We start from the raw sequence: 14,414 nt of genomic DNA on the forward strand, positions 1-14,414 counted from the left end.
AGCAGAGGCAGGAGGACCAAATCCTTCCAGAACCCATGACCAAAGCCCACGGCATGTCCTGCCACGTCACAAATAATGCACGGGAGGGGTCAGGTGGCAGTGCTAGTCGGCAGGCAGGAGCCCTTCTATGGTGGAACACAGCCCAGGTCCCAGGGAGACCGAGGCCTGCCCTCCCTGTGGGGTCCTGGGGGCCCTGAGCTTAGGGGCGGGCAGAGGCCAGGCATGGCCAGAGGCTGCCCCAGCTCATGTAGGTATTCCTCAAGGAGGAAAATGATTCCATGTGGATGGAGAGGTCAGGCTGCACGGCAGCGGGTGAGAGTGGCAGGTGGCCCAGCCCACCCAGGGGACACGAGCTCCACACGCAGCCAGGGTGCTCACAGAGGAGCCAGGGGCTGTGAGAGGTCGGCTTGCCGCTGGGGCTTTTTGCTTCTGGTTGAGGCAGGAGCTTAGTAAACGTGAACCATGGAGAAAATGAGACTTGCTGGGGCCACGTGTCCTGGGGTCCCTGATGTGTTCGCTTCTGTGGGAACCCCGTCTCCCCAGCCCTCTCCCAGACCAGCCAGGGTTGGGGTTTCAGATGCTGATCACGGCATCCCCAAATCAGGAGGAGGCCCCGGCGGACCGACGGCTGGCCCCCAGGGTCGCAGCAATGCAAGGCGGGCGGGGGTCATGCGCAGAAGGATGGGAGGAATGAAATGACAGCATGGCCTGGGTCGCGAGGGGCACGCCGCTTGGCTTTTCTTTCACTTGCAAGATGTTCTCAGAGGGCACTTATTTTCCCTTTATGCATTTTATGGAGAAGTTTGTCATCGGTGGGGAAAGAATCGTGTAAATAAAACACTGTCTCATAAAATGCAGCTTGGACACAGAAGTCAATAGTCGGGCCGAGGGTACTGTGTACCTTCTATGATGAATGTCCTTGACTTGGAGGAACTAAATGGGTCCCCTGGTGACAAAAGAAAGATTTAAAGAGACCAGAGTTTACAGCTGTGGGAACACCGACAGGCGTGGTATGACAAAGGGCATGGGGAGGGAGGCACAGGGGCACCGTCCGCAGAACACGTGTTCTGTTAAAAAGTAAAACCACCACACACACGCACATATATATACGCACACGCACGTGCACATGGTATATGGAAACAAATGAAGAAAAAATAACTTAAACACAACTTAATTTTCCAAGTTCCTGAAGCAGCAAAGCACAAATGAGAAGGAGCCTGAGCAGGGAGCTGGGGAGACGAGGGGGCTGAGGTCACAGGAGCCGAAAGAATAAATAAGCGCCAAAGACACCAAAACTGCTTTTCACAGCACGGCCCGGGTTTTCTCCTCTCGGTAACAATTCATCCCCCCCGAGCAAAGCTCCCCTAAACCTCCCAGCGAAGCTGACTGAAAAGAACACAGCAGTTGCAAAGAGTCATCATATTGTGACTTCATTTAGCTACAAAATATTAACAGCTGACAGGAGAGAACATTCCACACAGTTCTAAACCCAGGAGGGGGCCTGGCACGGGGTGTGCATCAGGTGTGGACCCAGAGCAAGGACCAGGCCTCAGCCTGGAGGTGCCAGGACGCAGCTGGTAGGGTGGGGGGACAACACTCAGGCTGAGCTCAGGCCCTCTCCTCCCCCCGGCCTGGTCTCCTCTGACCACTGGCCTGGGTGCCCAGCAGGGCCCCGTGGTGGCGGCCATCAGAGCCTCAGGTTCTGAACCTGCTGTCCTTGAGAAGCTGTGCCCCGCCCAGCTGGCCGGTGCTTTGGGCGGGAACCTACCTTCCATGGGTGTGTTGGGGTCCGGGCGGTTGGCAAACACCACGTCCACGTAGTCCAACTGCAGCCGCTCCAGAGAGGCCTTCAGACCTGGGGGGAGTTGGGAGGGACGGTCACCAGCTTCACAGATAGTCCTGGGGCTCACCTGTGTGCGGCTCAGGGAGCAAGAGACGAAAGAGAGCAGGCCCCTGGCACTGGGAGCTGTCAGACAGCGGGGAGCACGGCAGGCAGGTGCCACCCGAGGTCGAGAAAAGCCACGACACCCCAAAGGGGGTGGGGGTGGGTCCACAGGCCAAATGTCCTGTGAGTGAATGAAGAGGGGACCTTCCTAGACTGCTGGTGGCCGTGTGGCGACTGGGAGGCTAGGTTATGGGACATGGAGGGAGCGCGGCATCTGTGTCTAACACATCAAGGCCAGTGGTGCCTGAGATGTGAAGATTGTGACCTTGTACTTAGCAACAGGTCAGAACAGAGCTGCAGAGCAGAAGTGCTCGGGCTGCGGAGGCGAAGGGTGGGCAGCAAGGCCTCCTCACCAATTATTTTTAATGGAGCGCCTATATTACCTTGATGGCAATGAACATGGATAGAAAGGCACGAAGACGAAAAATACAGGGGAAGTGAGACATTCTGGCAGACCCCTCTCAGCATCCCATGTGCTGAGCCCCAGGTAGGCTGTGTCCCACATCCACCCTTGCCCGGGTCCTTCCAGGTTCCCAGTACCCTCGAGGGGAGTGCTTTCACTGCACCCATATTTCAGTTGCTGCCACAGAGGCTTGGGGAAGTGACGTCCTTTGCTCAAGGTCACCCAGTCAGCACGAGGCTCAGCCTGGATTGAAACCCAGGCCTGTGTATGTCCTCTGTGGAGACAACACTGCCCATCCGAGGGTGACATGGCCCACCTGCCCATACTGCTTCCCCCTCCCTCATGACATGGAGGGAACACCCCGTGTGAGCCTGGGTGGAAGGAGAGGGTGGGACCAGAGCACCCAGTGTCCCTAGGACTTGGGTCCTGCACCAGATCATTGGTGGGTTTTAGGAGGCTTTAGCCACTGCACTTTCTTCACTTCCGCATCCAGGGGAGGCTCCCAGGGCTTGGGGGGCCGTGTGGAGCCAGAGCCCCCTCACCTTCTATTATGTGCTTCCTGGAAAGGCCCCTCTCGGTCTCCGCTCTGAAAAACAGGCCGACAGCGTGCATGATGTTGCAAGCGGTTTTGGGGAAAATGTTTATGATGCAACGTTAGGCGAAAAAGTAGGTCAGCTCCTGCCCCACGCAGTCTGATTCCACTTTGGGGATAAAACCACCAGGCTTCAGGGATCGGCTCACGCAGGCGGGGGAAGGCCTGGGCGGCCCCCTTGGCTGGCCTGGGGAGGCGCAGCGGCAGTGGGGAACAGAGGCTTTGGTTTTTCAATCTGCCCTTCTGTTTGGCTTTTTTTGTTTTGTTTTAAATTAAGAATGAATCATATTTATAATTCCTGGGGAACTGATTTTGTCCAGCCGCAGAGAGAATGTGGGGCCAGACCCTTGGAGACGGGCAGGGGTGGTCTGTGGCCCAGGGAAGGTGGAATCATTAGGACAGTTTATAAATTTTCTGTTTTCCAGAATTTTGGGGATGTTACATTTGTAATCAGAAAAATAACACACCCATGAAACTAAAAATAAAAATTAAACAAGGGGCTGGTCTGGTGGCGTAATGGTTAAGTTCGCATGCTCCGCTTTGGTGGCCCAGGGTTCACGGGTTCGGATCCCGGGCGTGGACCTAGCACCACTCATCAAGCCATGCTGTGGTGGCATCCCACATACAAAATGGAGGAGGATTGGCACAGAGGTTGGCTCAGCAATAATCTTCCTTGTCAAAAAACCACAAGGTTTGACTAAAAGACAAACTCAGCCAAAGCTGCTTTTCTGGAACTTGATGTCCCTCAGTAGGGATGGTCACCATCCAGGTAAGATGGGGAATGATGCTTTGGGCACCAGGAGATAGGAAACTGCACTGGGCTGGCTCCTGGCTATCGGGAGGCTGGCCTGTCCAGGACAGACCCTGTGGACCCTCTGTTTCTCCAGGATGACTGCCTCCCTCCCCGCCCCCGGGAGACTCCTAACTCGAGGGGTCTCTGCAGAACATGGGGCTGCAGCTGCTTGACCTGAACCCCACCAGAAGCATGGCCCACAGCACCTACTTTCCTCCCCAGAAGATCTTGGTGGTGATGACGAGGCTGGACCGTCTGTAAAAGAAGAGAAGGAGAGGAGTTGCTGGGCATGGGCCTGGGGGTCCCCGCCATGTTCAGCTCTTGCATAGGGGTCCTAATACCCTTCTCATCTGGGAGCACGGGGCGTGAAATGGGATGCTTCTCTATCATCAGACTCAGTTTGCAGTGTGCTGAGCCCGGGGTCCTGGGGGTCCCCATCAAGCCAAGAGGCAATCGTAGGATGCAGGTAACTAACCACGTGGATGCCACTAACCAACCACGCAGGTGCAACTAACCATGCAGGTGCAACTAACTGTGTAACTGTAGGTTGGGCCATGGGGGCCAGGTGGCGATGGAGTCTAGGGTGACCAGTGCCTGGAGCCCAGAGGAGGAGGGGCGTTCGGTACAGGGTATACACAGGAGAGGGGTACGTGGGAGGGGTGACGGGGCTTAAGGCATGGGAAGGCCACCTACCCAGTGGACTTTGTCAGGGGCGGAAGCCGGCAGAGGGAGCAGTGAAAGCAGACTCTGAGGAGGTCAAGTACAGGGGCTGCCCAGCGGGCAGAGGGGCTCTGGTGAGGATGGAAGAAGGCAAGGGGGCCAAGCAGTCTGGCTTTCCCTTGCAGGCCCTGTTTCAGAAAAGCTGTGTGAGGGACAGCCTTGGCGGGGAGGCTGAGGGGCCCACGGAGGGCGGGAAGGTGGGGGCGGGGCAGGACCGGGGTACGAGCGGCAGGAAGCAGCAGGTACAGTGATGTTGACGGGAAGCTGGCCTGGGGCAGTGGAGAGCCCCAGGGGAGGGGAATGGATTCAGGTCTACTGCTTTAAATCCACAGGAGGCAAATGCTGACACCTGAGACTCTGTCCTGGAGGGACACGCAGGGATGATGATGGCCCCTCCTGGCCACATTTGACCTTGACCCTTCCCAAGGGAAGGGGTGACAATGCCCCCCGTGGCTGTGCTTCCCTCCCACCTGGGGGTGGGGGTGGGGGAGGGCTGCGCCTCCGAGCCAGAAGCAGGTGGTGGATGACCTAGTGTGTGTCTCTCTCCGTGTGTGTTCGCAGAGGACATAATCAGGGGACTTGCTAATATGTGTGATTTCCTTTAATTACGGAGTGAGGAAGAATTTATTTTGGGATGAATTAGAGCCAAGAAGAAGCAGCTTTGGTGGGGCGAGAGGAGGGGTGTCAGTCGCCAGTGGGGGAGTGGGGACTGGGGGAGATTCTGAGTGGCACTCACAGGGGAGGGGAGGGGGAGACCCAGCTTTATAACCGCTTCTGACCTTTCTGAAAATGAAGACCCTCGGGCCACAAGGGGCTCAAAGCGCAGGCAGGTGCTCAGCCTGGCCTGTCCCGAGGAGGGGGGGAACTCTGCCTGACGAGGGACATCAGGCTCCTGACCTGCCTCCCAGGGGGCCAGCCTGAAGGGACACAGTGGGGTATGTGGGAAGACCGCAGTCAGAGCTGCCCCTTCCCAGGTGGGAGTGACGTCCAGTCCTGCGCCAGGCAGGTGTTTTACATACTTGACCCTCAGGACAGCCCTGCCAGGGAGGTCAGACTGTGGTCCCTTCCCAGGTGGGGACACCAAGCTCCAGAGAGGTGAGACACTGGCCAGGTTCTGTGGACCGGGCAGCGTGGGTGTGATCCCAACACCTCTCCTCTGTGGCCGCCGTACCCGGGCCATCAGGAAGGTCTCACGTTCACCTCTTTTTGGCCTAACCCAAGTCAGCTTTGCAAGCCGGGACCCAGGCCCTCGGAATCCCACTCACAGAGGAGCTGGGGCAGAAGCTGGGGCAGAGTTTTAGGGGACTGGGCCTCTACTCGACTTTCCTCTCCAGCAGAGTCGCCTCCTGTCTTAGAGCACTGAATGTGGCACTCCACTTCGCGACTCCACGAAAGCGTCCTCACCTCACCACAGCCCAGTGCCGGGCTCCACAAGGGGCGGCCACCCATAGTGTGAGCACTCACTCCCTGGAGGGAGCATGGGCTGCCTCCATTCTGAGACATTCTCCCCTTTCCAGCGAGAAAAATTCTGGGACTTCCTAGACCTTAGAAAGACTGGCTGGCTGCACAAGGGCCGAGGAGGCCAACCCTGGGCCCTCCGTGGTAAACAGGAGGGAAGAGTAATGGGACCCGAGCCCACGCTCGCCCCAGGCAGCCTGCCCACCCCACCCAGGACTCCAGAGCACAACTGCCTCTCACGGAGCCCTCTGCCAGGCTCTTCCCCGTGTGCGCCCCGGGAGTGGACCACAGAGAGAGCAATTACCTCCATCCCTTCTTCTTGATGATGTTTCCTAACACGACTTCAGCCCTGCAAGTGACCGAGACATGGGATTTCATTACAGCGTAACAGAAACATCAACCACAGTGACAGCTGGCCACTTGGTCCCTCTGTGAAAATGCCATTGGGGCCAGAGAGCCAGGCTGTTGATCCCCACCTTGGCTCGGGCAGCTCACTCCAGAGAGGAGAGAGTCTGGGGGCGGCTGTGTTATTTCTCCGTGAAGGTGGCTTCTGTCCTCTGCAGGCGCTCATCGGAGCAGCAGTGGCTCCAGCACTTGCAGAGAAGGAGGGAGGGAGCCAATGTCCTGCTTGGCAAGGCCAGCAGCATCCCGCTTCCCTGGGCTGCTGGAAATCCACCAGGGAAAACGCCTGGCAACGTTACGTGGGTGAAGTTTCCAGACAAGTATGTTTTTTAAAAGGTAAATTATTCATCAAGTACATGCTCTGTTTTCAGAGACAATCAACATGTACTCAGGGCCAGGGGCTGAATTTCCAGCAGAGTCTGTGCGTGCGTACATGTGTGTGGGTGCGTGTGACTCTCTCTTGTTCCTTGCTATTGAACAATAGAGAGACAGATGCCATGCTGACCGCTGTCTGTTCTGTTTGGCGTCACTCCGGGCCCTGCACCAAACTCCAGCCAGCCGGGGTCACGAGTGGGGCTGTTCCAGCCTCGCTTGGCACAGCAGAACTGGATTAACTTTTAAGAACTTTCTGCTTATAGCAAAATGTTTCTGAGCAAAAACAACAGACGGAGAACGAGCCATACCCGGCGCTACATTCCGATGATAAAAGCGCCTGAGTAATCCACTCAGAAATAATGGGCTCTAATTTGCAAGCTGTTTAGCATGCATTCTGAATGCTCCTCATTTGTGGTCAAGATGCACAGAAATTCACTCAGCCCTGGGCCTCTTTCTCTTATTTCTTGGTCCCTCATTTGTGGGACAAAGGATCAGGAAAGGAGGAAGAGAGAAAAGCCAGCAGTGGCCCTGGGGCTGCAGGAGCTGTAGACAGATAACCAAGGCCTGTTGCTTGTGGCCCTGAATTCTCGTGGCTATGAATTTGGTAGGGCTGGCACCTGTCCAGAGGGGCACAGGAATTCTGCGGCTCTCTGGGAAGCGCCTAAATTGGTGTCAGCATGAGAAGCAGGGCGACTTAGTGAACTTCGTGCTTGGCACTCTGGGCAGTGAGAGGGATAGTGCCTGGCCCACCACCCACTGGAGCCGCCTGGCAGCCCTTGCCAAGGGCAGCCCCTCCCTGCCTGTCCCTTGATACAAGGTGCCCGGCTTCCCGTGACAGCGGCTGCTGGCACCGAGGCATTGATGGGGGGGTGAGTAGGCAGGCTCAGCTCTAGGCCGGACGGGGAAGAAGCTGCAGAGGCTGGCGGAGGAGCGGAGGGCTGGATGAAGGCAGTGGGCTCTAGGGGTAACAGCAACCCCTGGGAAGCTGCTCCCCAAGTCCTTGGCTTTTGGCAAGTGGTTTCCGAGAGGCCCCGAGCCTGCCCAAGTCCCAGTGTGCTTGCCCCGCATGCCAGCCCTTGGTGTCCAGTTAATAAGGGGGAAGGGAAAACAGTGACACAGAGAGTGTGGCTGCTGTGAAATACAGTGTGCCAGGCCTGTACACAGGAGGCGGGCCATCTGGCACTGGAGGAAACGCACGGAGCTGGCTCCTGCAGCCCTCGCGGGCAGCAGGACCCAGGCAGGCTGGGGCCAGGGAGCGGCTGGGGCACTCGGGACAGGGGATGCCTGTGGGCTTGGCTTTTCCACCTCTGACCCTTTGGCTTAGTTCATCTGTCTGGAAAGAACTGCACTTTGATGGGAAGCTGCTGCCAGTTTGGGGAGGTTGGGAAGGGGCTGTGGCATTAGGAGGGGCAGAGGGCTGCTGATGGGGGCTGGAGGAGATTTGGGGGTCCCAGTGGAGGCCCCTGGGGCTGTCAGCTCCTCAGACCCTGGGTCGGGCCTTGAGCAAAGGCCCAGCTGGGTTCCCAGATTCTCTGGATCCCATCACAGGCCGCAGGTAATAACCCGGAGCCGGAGCCGTGCGAGGCGGGTGTGGGTCCCGGGGCCATGGTGCTCAGCAGGCCAGGCTGTAGCCGCCCAGCCGATGGGAACTTGGCTCGCCCCAGGCAGGAGGGGGCCAGAGGGAGGACGAACAGAGAGCCAACAAATGACTTCACAAACAAAAGCTGACTTTTGGAAACCCGATGCAGGAGGGTGGATGATTTGATTACAGCCAGTCTTTAAAATTGAAGCCAGCAGCCTTGGCTGAAGAGGGCTTTTACAGAATTGAGTAGGAAAGTTCACTGCCAAGATGGGAAGTGCTTCCTACAGCGTTGGCTGCCAGGACCCGCTCTGCCCGGCTCTGAGAGGCCCTGCCTTCCCTGCAGCCCTAATTGCACCATTAAGACGTGAAAATGTCAGGCATGTGGGGCTGGCTGCAGGTCACAGGCACGGCAGGAAGGGCCCAGACGACAGCTTAATCACAGCTCTCGCCCAGCACAGCATCTTTGGCACCTGAGGGACAATGGTCATCTCACTGCTTGGACACACAGGGAGTTTAGCAAGTGACCAGTGTCCAAGAAGAGTGGGCAGTGTGTGACCCCTCTTGGGAATGAGAGCCTGGGAGTAGCAGGATCTCTGGCTCTTCCCAGGGACGCCGCGGCCTGCACCACTTTTCCCAAGCGAAAAGACACGTACTTGCCCGCCGCGTAGACTTCTGCGGTATCGAAGAGGTTGATGCCATTGTCGTAGGCCAAGGTCATTAGCTGCTCTGCCATCTGAAACGAGAAAAGCGGCCCTGCTGGAAGGCTGCACTGTCGCGGGACAGGCACAGGGGCAGCTCTCGGTGACGGACTCGTAGAGAAGAAAGAGGATGACGTGAATGAAGAAACAGCCTACAGATTGTGAATTTCTTGCGAGCAGGGACCCCATCTGCTGGGTCATCACGGGGCTTAGCATCTGTACTGGGTTGCACAGTGTCCCCTCAAATTTATGTCCACCCGGAACCACAGAACGTGACATTATTTGGAATGGGGTCTTTGCAGATGTAATTAGTTTAGATGAGGTCAGACTACCTTAGGATGGGTCCTAAATCCAATATAAGTGGTGTCCTTACCAGAATGGACACAGACACACACAGGGAAGACCTGTGTGAAGACGGAGGCAGAGAGTGGGGGATGTGTCTACAACCCAAGGAGTGCCGAGGATTGCCAGCAGCCAGCAGAGCTGGGAGAGGGGATGGAACGGAGTCTCTTTCAGGGCCTTGAAGGGAGCGTGGGCCTGCCAACTACTGGATTTTGGATTTCTGGCCTCTGGAACTGGGAGAAAATAAAGTTTTGTTGTTTAAAGTCACTCAGCTGGGGAGACTTTGTTATGGCAGTCCTGGGAAACAAACACAGCCTGCGACAGGAGCGTGATAGGTATTGGCAGAATAAATACTGTTTTAAAGCTACAGCTAGACCGCCTCCTGTGACGCTGTACCCATGGAATCCGAATCCTTCTCAGCAACGGCTGGAGGATGATCTTGCTATTGTTTGCAGATGGAGAAACCGCATCTTCAGTTAGTACTCTGGCCTTGGCCCTTTCCCCTTGCCTTGCAGGCAGGGGTTGATGACTGGTGACCACCTGGTAGTGGGGGCGAGGACCAAGGAGCTGGGGAAGCCCTGCCTGCAATTGACAGTCCCCTCCAAGATGTAGTAGAGAAGGCACCCCCGAACTCTGCTAGCCTCTGGACAGTGCAGGTGTCCCTTTGAGCGTCACAGATGCAAACTCCCCCACCCCCCACTTCTCAAAGCTCGGCTCAGAGCACCAAGCCTCCCTCCCCAGCCAGTGGAGCGTGGGTGAACAAGACTTAACAACCCTCAAAAGCTGTAGGACAGAAAGCCAGGTGCAGCTCCCCGGAGCTTCTCCCCACACCAAACTCAGAAGCCTCACCGGCCAGGCAGGTACAAAGAGTGAGGCTGGCGGCCAGTGGGCATCAATGGGTGGAGGGGGCTCGGTCGCTGTCTGTGGGAAGGTGGCCAAGTGCATCCAGAGCCCTTGATCTTTCAAGAGAAGCCAGAAATCCAGGATATTTGGGGGGGGGGGGCGGGGGCGGGGGCTAAAATCTGATTTTCAGATGTTGGCAACAAACCTCAAAGATTTCAGCTACTGAGCAGGCCAAAGCTGACCCTGTTAGTTAGCTGCTGTCATCTGAGTCAGAAAGCCCAGGTGAGGGAGGGCCGTTGGTGGAGTTTTCTGGATCCATCCGCAGGGCTGATGGCTCCTCTCCTCCCTCCTGTAGCTCAAGGGTAACAAGGCATCAGGTGCATCTGTGCCCGGCTCCGAGCCTCCTCCTCCTCCCAGGCATCTCTCTCTGCCTCAGGGCTCCTCTCTTCATCTCCGGTGCCCCCGGCACACGAGGCCCCTCTGCAGTTTGTCCTTGCCTTCAGCCTCACTTTTCCTGGATGTGTCCCACCACACCGTCTGAGCTCTGCCCAGGAGAATGCCTGGTGGGGTTGGACAGACGGTTTCGGGGCGCATGCTGCCTCCTGGGGAGGGTTCTGAGCCGAGGTGACGCAGGCCCAGGGCTTTTATTTCCACATTTCAGACACACACGTATTTCCTCATAGCCCCGTCTTTCCTGCATGCAGGGCAGCGCACTATGGGTATCCTGCGCTGTGCTCTTCACTCCCAACACACCCTGGACATCAACCCACATCGGTTCACGGAGAGCTCCTTCATTCGTTGTCTTTTTTTTCTTTTTTAATTTACTTTAAAAAATTTTAAAAATTGTGGCAAAATATACACAACATAAATTTACCATTTTAACCGTATTTAAGTGTACAATTCAGTGGCATTAAGTACATTCACATTGTTGTGCAACCATCATCACCATCCATCTCCAGAACTTTCTCATTATCCCCAACTGAACTCTGTCCCCATTAAACACTAACTCTCCACCCCCTTTGCTCTCCCAGGCCCTGGCAACCTCCATTCTACTTTCTATATATATATATATATATATATTTTTTTTTTTTTTGAGGAAGATCAGCCCTGAGCTAACATCTGCCAATCCTCCTCTTTTTGCTGAGGAAGACTAGCCCTGAGCTAACATCCGTGCCCATTTTCCTCTACTTTATACGCGGGACGCCTACCACAGCATGGCTTGATGTGCGGTGCCATGTCCGCACCCGGGATCTGAACCGGTGGACCCCAGGCCGCCAAAGTGGAATGTGTGCACTTAACCGCTGTGCCACCGGGCCTGCCCCTCCATTCTACTTTCTGTCTCTACGAATCTGACTCCTCTAAGTACCTCTCCTCCTGAGTGGAATCATACAGTGTTTGTCCTGTGACAGGCTTACTTATTTCACTTAGCATGATGCCCTCAAGGTGCATCCACGTTGTAGCATGTCACAGGATTTACAGGGGTGGGTTTTGAAGGATGGTTAGGAGTCTGTCAGGCCGGCAGTGGGATAGTGGGTGGAAGAGGGGGCATTGTAGGCAAAGGGGCTGGTGTGTGCCGAGGAGGGCAGCCTGCATCCCTGCTGCACCTGCGGTCTTGCCCATCCTGTGCTCAGGTCAAACACCTGGGTGTCCTCCTTCACTCATCTTTCTCTCACTGCAGCATCCAAAACGTCAGCTGATCCTGTCAGCTCCCCCTTGCAAACTAACCCACAATCTGACCGCTCCTGCCCACCTCCACTGTGCCCACCTGGTTCAAGCGGGGGCAGCCCTCAGCTGGGCTTTTGCAGTAGCCCCCTAACTCTCCCTGCCTCTGTCCATGCCCCGACACCCTGACCAGGCAAAGTGCGGTCCAAGGACCAGCAGCATCAGCATCAGAAATGCAGAATCCCAGGTGCTGCCCTAGACTTGCTGCATTAGAATCCGCATTTCAAGCAGCTCTCCAGGGGCTTTGTGTGCACATTACAACTGAAGAAGCACCCCCCCTCAACTGGCTATCCTCAGTGCGGCAGCCAGAACGAGCCTTTTAAGATTTAAGTGAGGTCAAATTTCCTCTTTGCTAAAATCCTCCAGTGGCTTCTATGCCACAGATGGTCAAAGCCAAAGTCCCCATCAGATCCGCTGCCTCACCTCTGACCCCATCTCTTAACATCCTCCCCACCCCCGGCCCCTGCCACGGCCTCATGCAGGCCAGGCACACTCCTGCGGTCCCCATGGGCTGGAATGCTCTTTATCTGGATCACCATGTGGCTCACTCTCTCACTTCCACCTTCCCGGTTGTCTTGTATAAACCAGGAGCCCGTACCTGGTCTTCCTCTCTCTGTGGCTGAACAAACAATGGCTCCCCAAAGATAGCAGGGCCCTGGAACCTGTGAGTGTTACTTTAGGGAGAGAAAGAGTCTTTGCAGGTGTGATTAAATTAGGGGTCTCAAGATGGGGAGATTATCCTGGACGATCTACGTGGGCTCTAAATGCCATCACAAGTGTCCTTGTAAGAGGGAGGCAGAGTAAGATTGGACACAGAGAAGAAGGGAATGTGACCACAGAGGCAGAGGCTGGAGTGATGGTGCCACAGGCTGAGGGCTGCCAGCAGCCACCAGAAGCTGGAGGCGGCGAGGAAGGACCCTCACCTAGAGCCTCCACTGGGAGTGTGGCCCTACCGACACCTTGATTTCAGTCCAGTGAGACTGACTTTGGACTTCCGGACTCCAGAACTGTGAGAGAAGAAATTCCTGTTCTGAAACCCCGCAGGTGGTGCAGGTTTGCTACAGCGGCCCCAGGAAGCAAACACACTCTCTGCCCCTCAGGGGTGAGGTGGGCTCACTGTCTGTCTCCCTCCCAGGAGGTGCGCAGCCCGAGGGCAGGGACCTGGCCCTTGCAGGTGCTCAGCAGGCATGAGTTGAATGGACTGGCCTCCAGGGGCTCCGTGGCCTCCAGACGGGCCCTTCCTCCACGTCCTCACTGCCCCGGCCACTCCTCACTCTGCTCTGCCCACCCCAGGAAGGACTCCTCCTCCTGGTCTAGACTCTAGGGCATGACCTCTGTGAGCTCGCAACGCTGCAGCCTGGCCGACCCGCCTGCTCACCGCAGGGAGATGAGCACCCTCCGACATGGGGATACACATCCTCATTTCCCCCCACCCTTAGAAGAAAGAGAGACATGAACGCGATCCTACTTACACCCAGGACAGCCCTTGGAGGACTACAGACAGAAAGAGAATGAGGGAATCGGGGAATTTTCAGGGCTGTGCTTTCTTATTTTTCCACTGCTATGATTTTGGTGTAATTCCTCTTCCAGGTTTTTCTATGTGAATGTACGCTTTTTTCCCCACAAAACTGCAACTCTGACCTACAGATGCTCTATCTGCTGTGTTTTCCATGTGCTCCCTTGTGGGCCTGTCCCCACATCATTCTTCAGAATGTGACTTCTAAATACCTCTGCCCTGTGGGTGCAGCCTACTTTGTGGAACGGAGCCTCTATTTGGTGACTCTTTGGTATTTCCATCGTCAGAGTCCCAGAATGTGGAGGCAGAAGGAACCTCAGGAAACATGTGGGTCAACTCCCTGACACCCTCATCTGGGGACAAGGAGTCCTTCCTGTCCCCAGCGGGTTTCCCCAGAGCTGAGAGCCGGCCATGGCCTCTGAGGGAAGACCTCAGGTGGCATCTCCCTTCCCACTCTGCAGGTGTGACCTCGGGCACCTGCTCAGTCTCTGGGGCTCCACTTCCTTGAAATGGGGATGCTGACACCTCCCTCCCTGGGTTGGTGGAGGAGTGAGTGCCATAATAAATCCCAAGCTCTTAGCCATTCTTGTTTTTTTTTTTTTTTTAAAGATTGGCCCTGAGCTAACATCTGTTGCCAATCTCCCTTTTTTTTCCTTCTTCCCAAAGCCCCAGTACACAGCTATATATTCTAGTTGTGGGTCCTTCTGGTTGTTGTGGCATGTGGGACACCACCTCAGCATGGCTTGATGAGTGGTGCCATGTCTGCGCCCAGGATCCGAACCAGTGAAACCGTGGGCCACTGAAGCCGGGCGTGCGAACTTAACCACTTGGCCACCGGGCCATGGGGCCAGCCCCCTTAGCCGCTATTCTTATTAAATGTTATTGCCCAGGCTGCTCTGAACACATGCTCTGAGGGGTTGTTTTCTCCTGAGCAGCCGTGTGAGGTCACAGAAGGGGCACTGAACTGGAGCTTGGAAACCTGACTCTGACGAGGGCAGCTCCGACGCTTGGCCACGGGATCGG

At 56.1% G+C, this 14,414-nt stretch overlaps 1 protein-coding gene across 19 annotated transcripts in view; it reads right to left on the reverse strand.

Moving 5' to 3' along the window:
* Positions 1 to 14,414, reverse strand: part of KCNAB2 (potassium voltage-gated channel subfamily A regulatory beta subunit 2) — a 91,106-nt gene that overhangs the window by 10,353 nt on the left and 66,339 nt on the right. For 10 of the 19 annotated variants that reach the window (XM_070261108.1, XM_023635908.2, XM_070261110.1 and 7 more), the window contains 5 exons: positions 8,924 to 9,003; positions 6,216 to 6,260; positions 3,944 to 3,988; positions 2,891 to 2,934; positions 1,769 to 1,855 (listed from right to left, as the gene is read on the reverse strand). In XM_070261108.1, coding sequence (XP_070117209.1) covers positions 1,769 to 1,855; positions 2,891 to 2,934; positions 3,944 to 3,988; positions 6,216 to 6,260; positions 8,924 to 9,003 — 301 coding nt within the window. Of the gene's footprint in view, positions 1 to 901; positions 947 to 1,768; positions 1,856 to 2,890; positions 2,935 to 3,943; positions 3,989 to 6,215; positions 6,261 to 8,923; positions 9,004 to 14,414 lie in introns of all 19 variants that reach the window. The other 9 variants (XM_070261102.1, XM_070261098.1, XM_070261109.1 and 6 more) reach the window with 1 other exon arrangement.

Source organism: Equus caballus, chromosome 2 (assembly GCF_041296265.1).
Source record: "Equus caballus isolate H_3958 breed thoroughbred chromosome 2, TB-T2T, whole genome shotgun sequence".
Taxonomy (NCBI): Eukaryota; Metazoa; Chordata; class Mammalia; order Perissodactyla; family Equidae; genus Equus; species Equus caballus.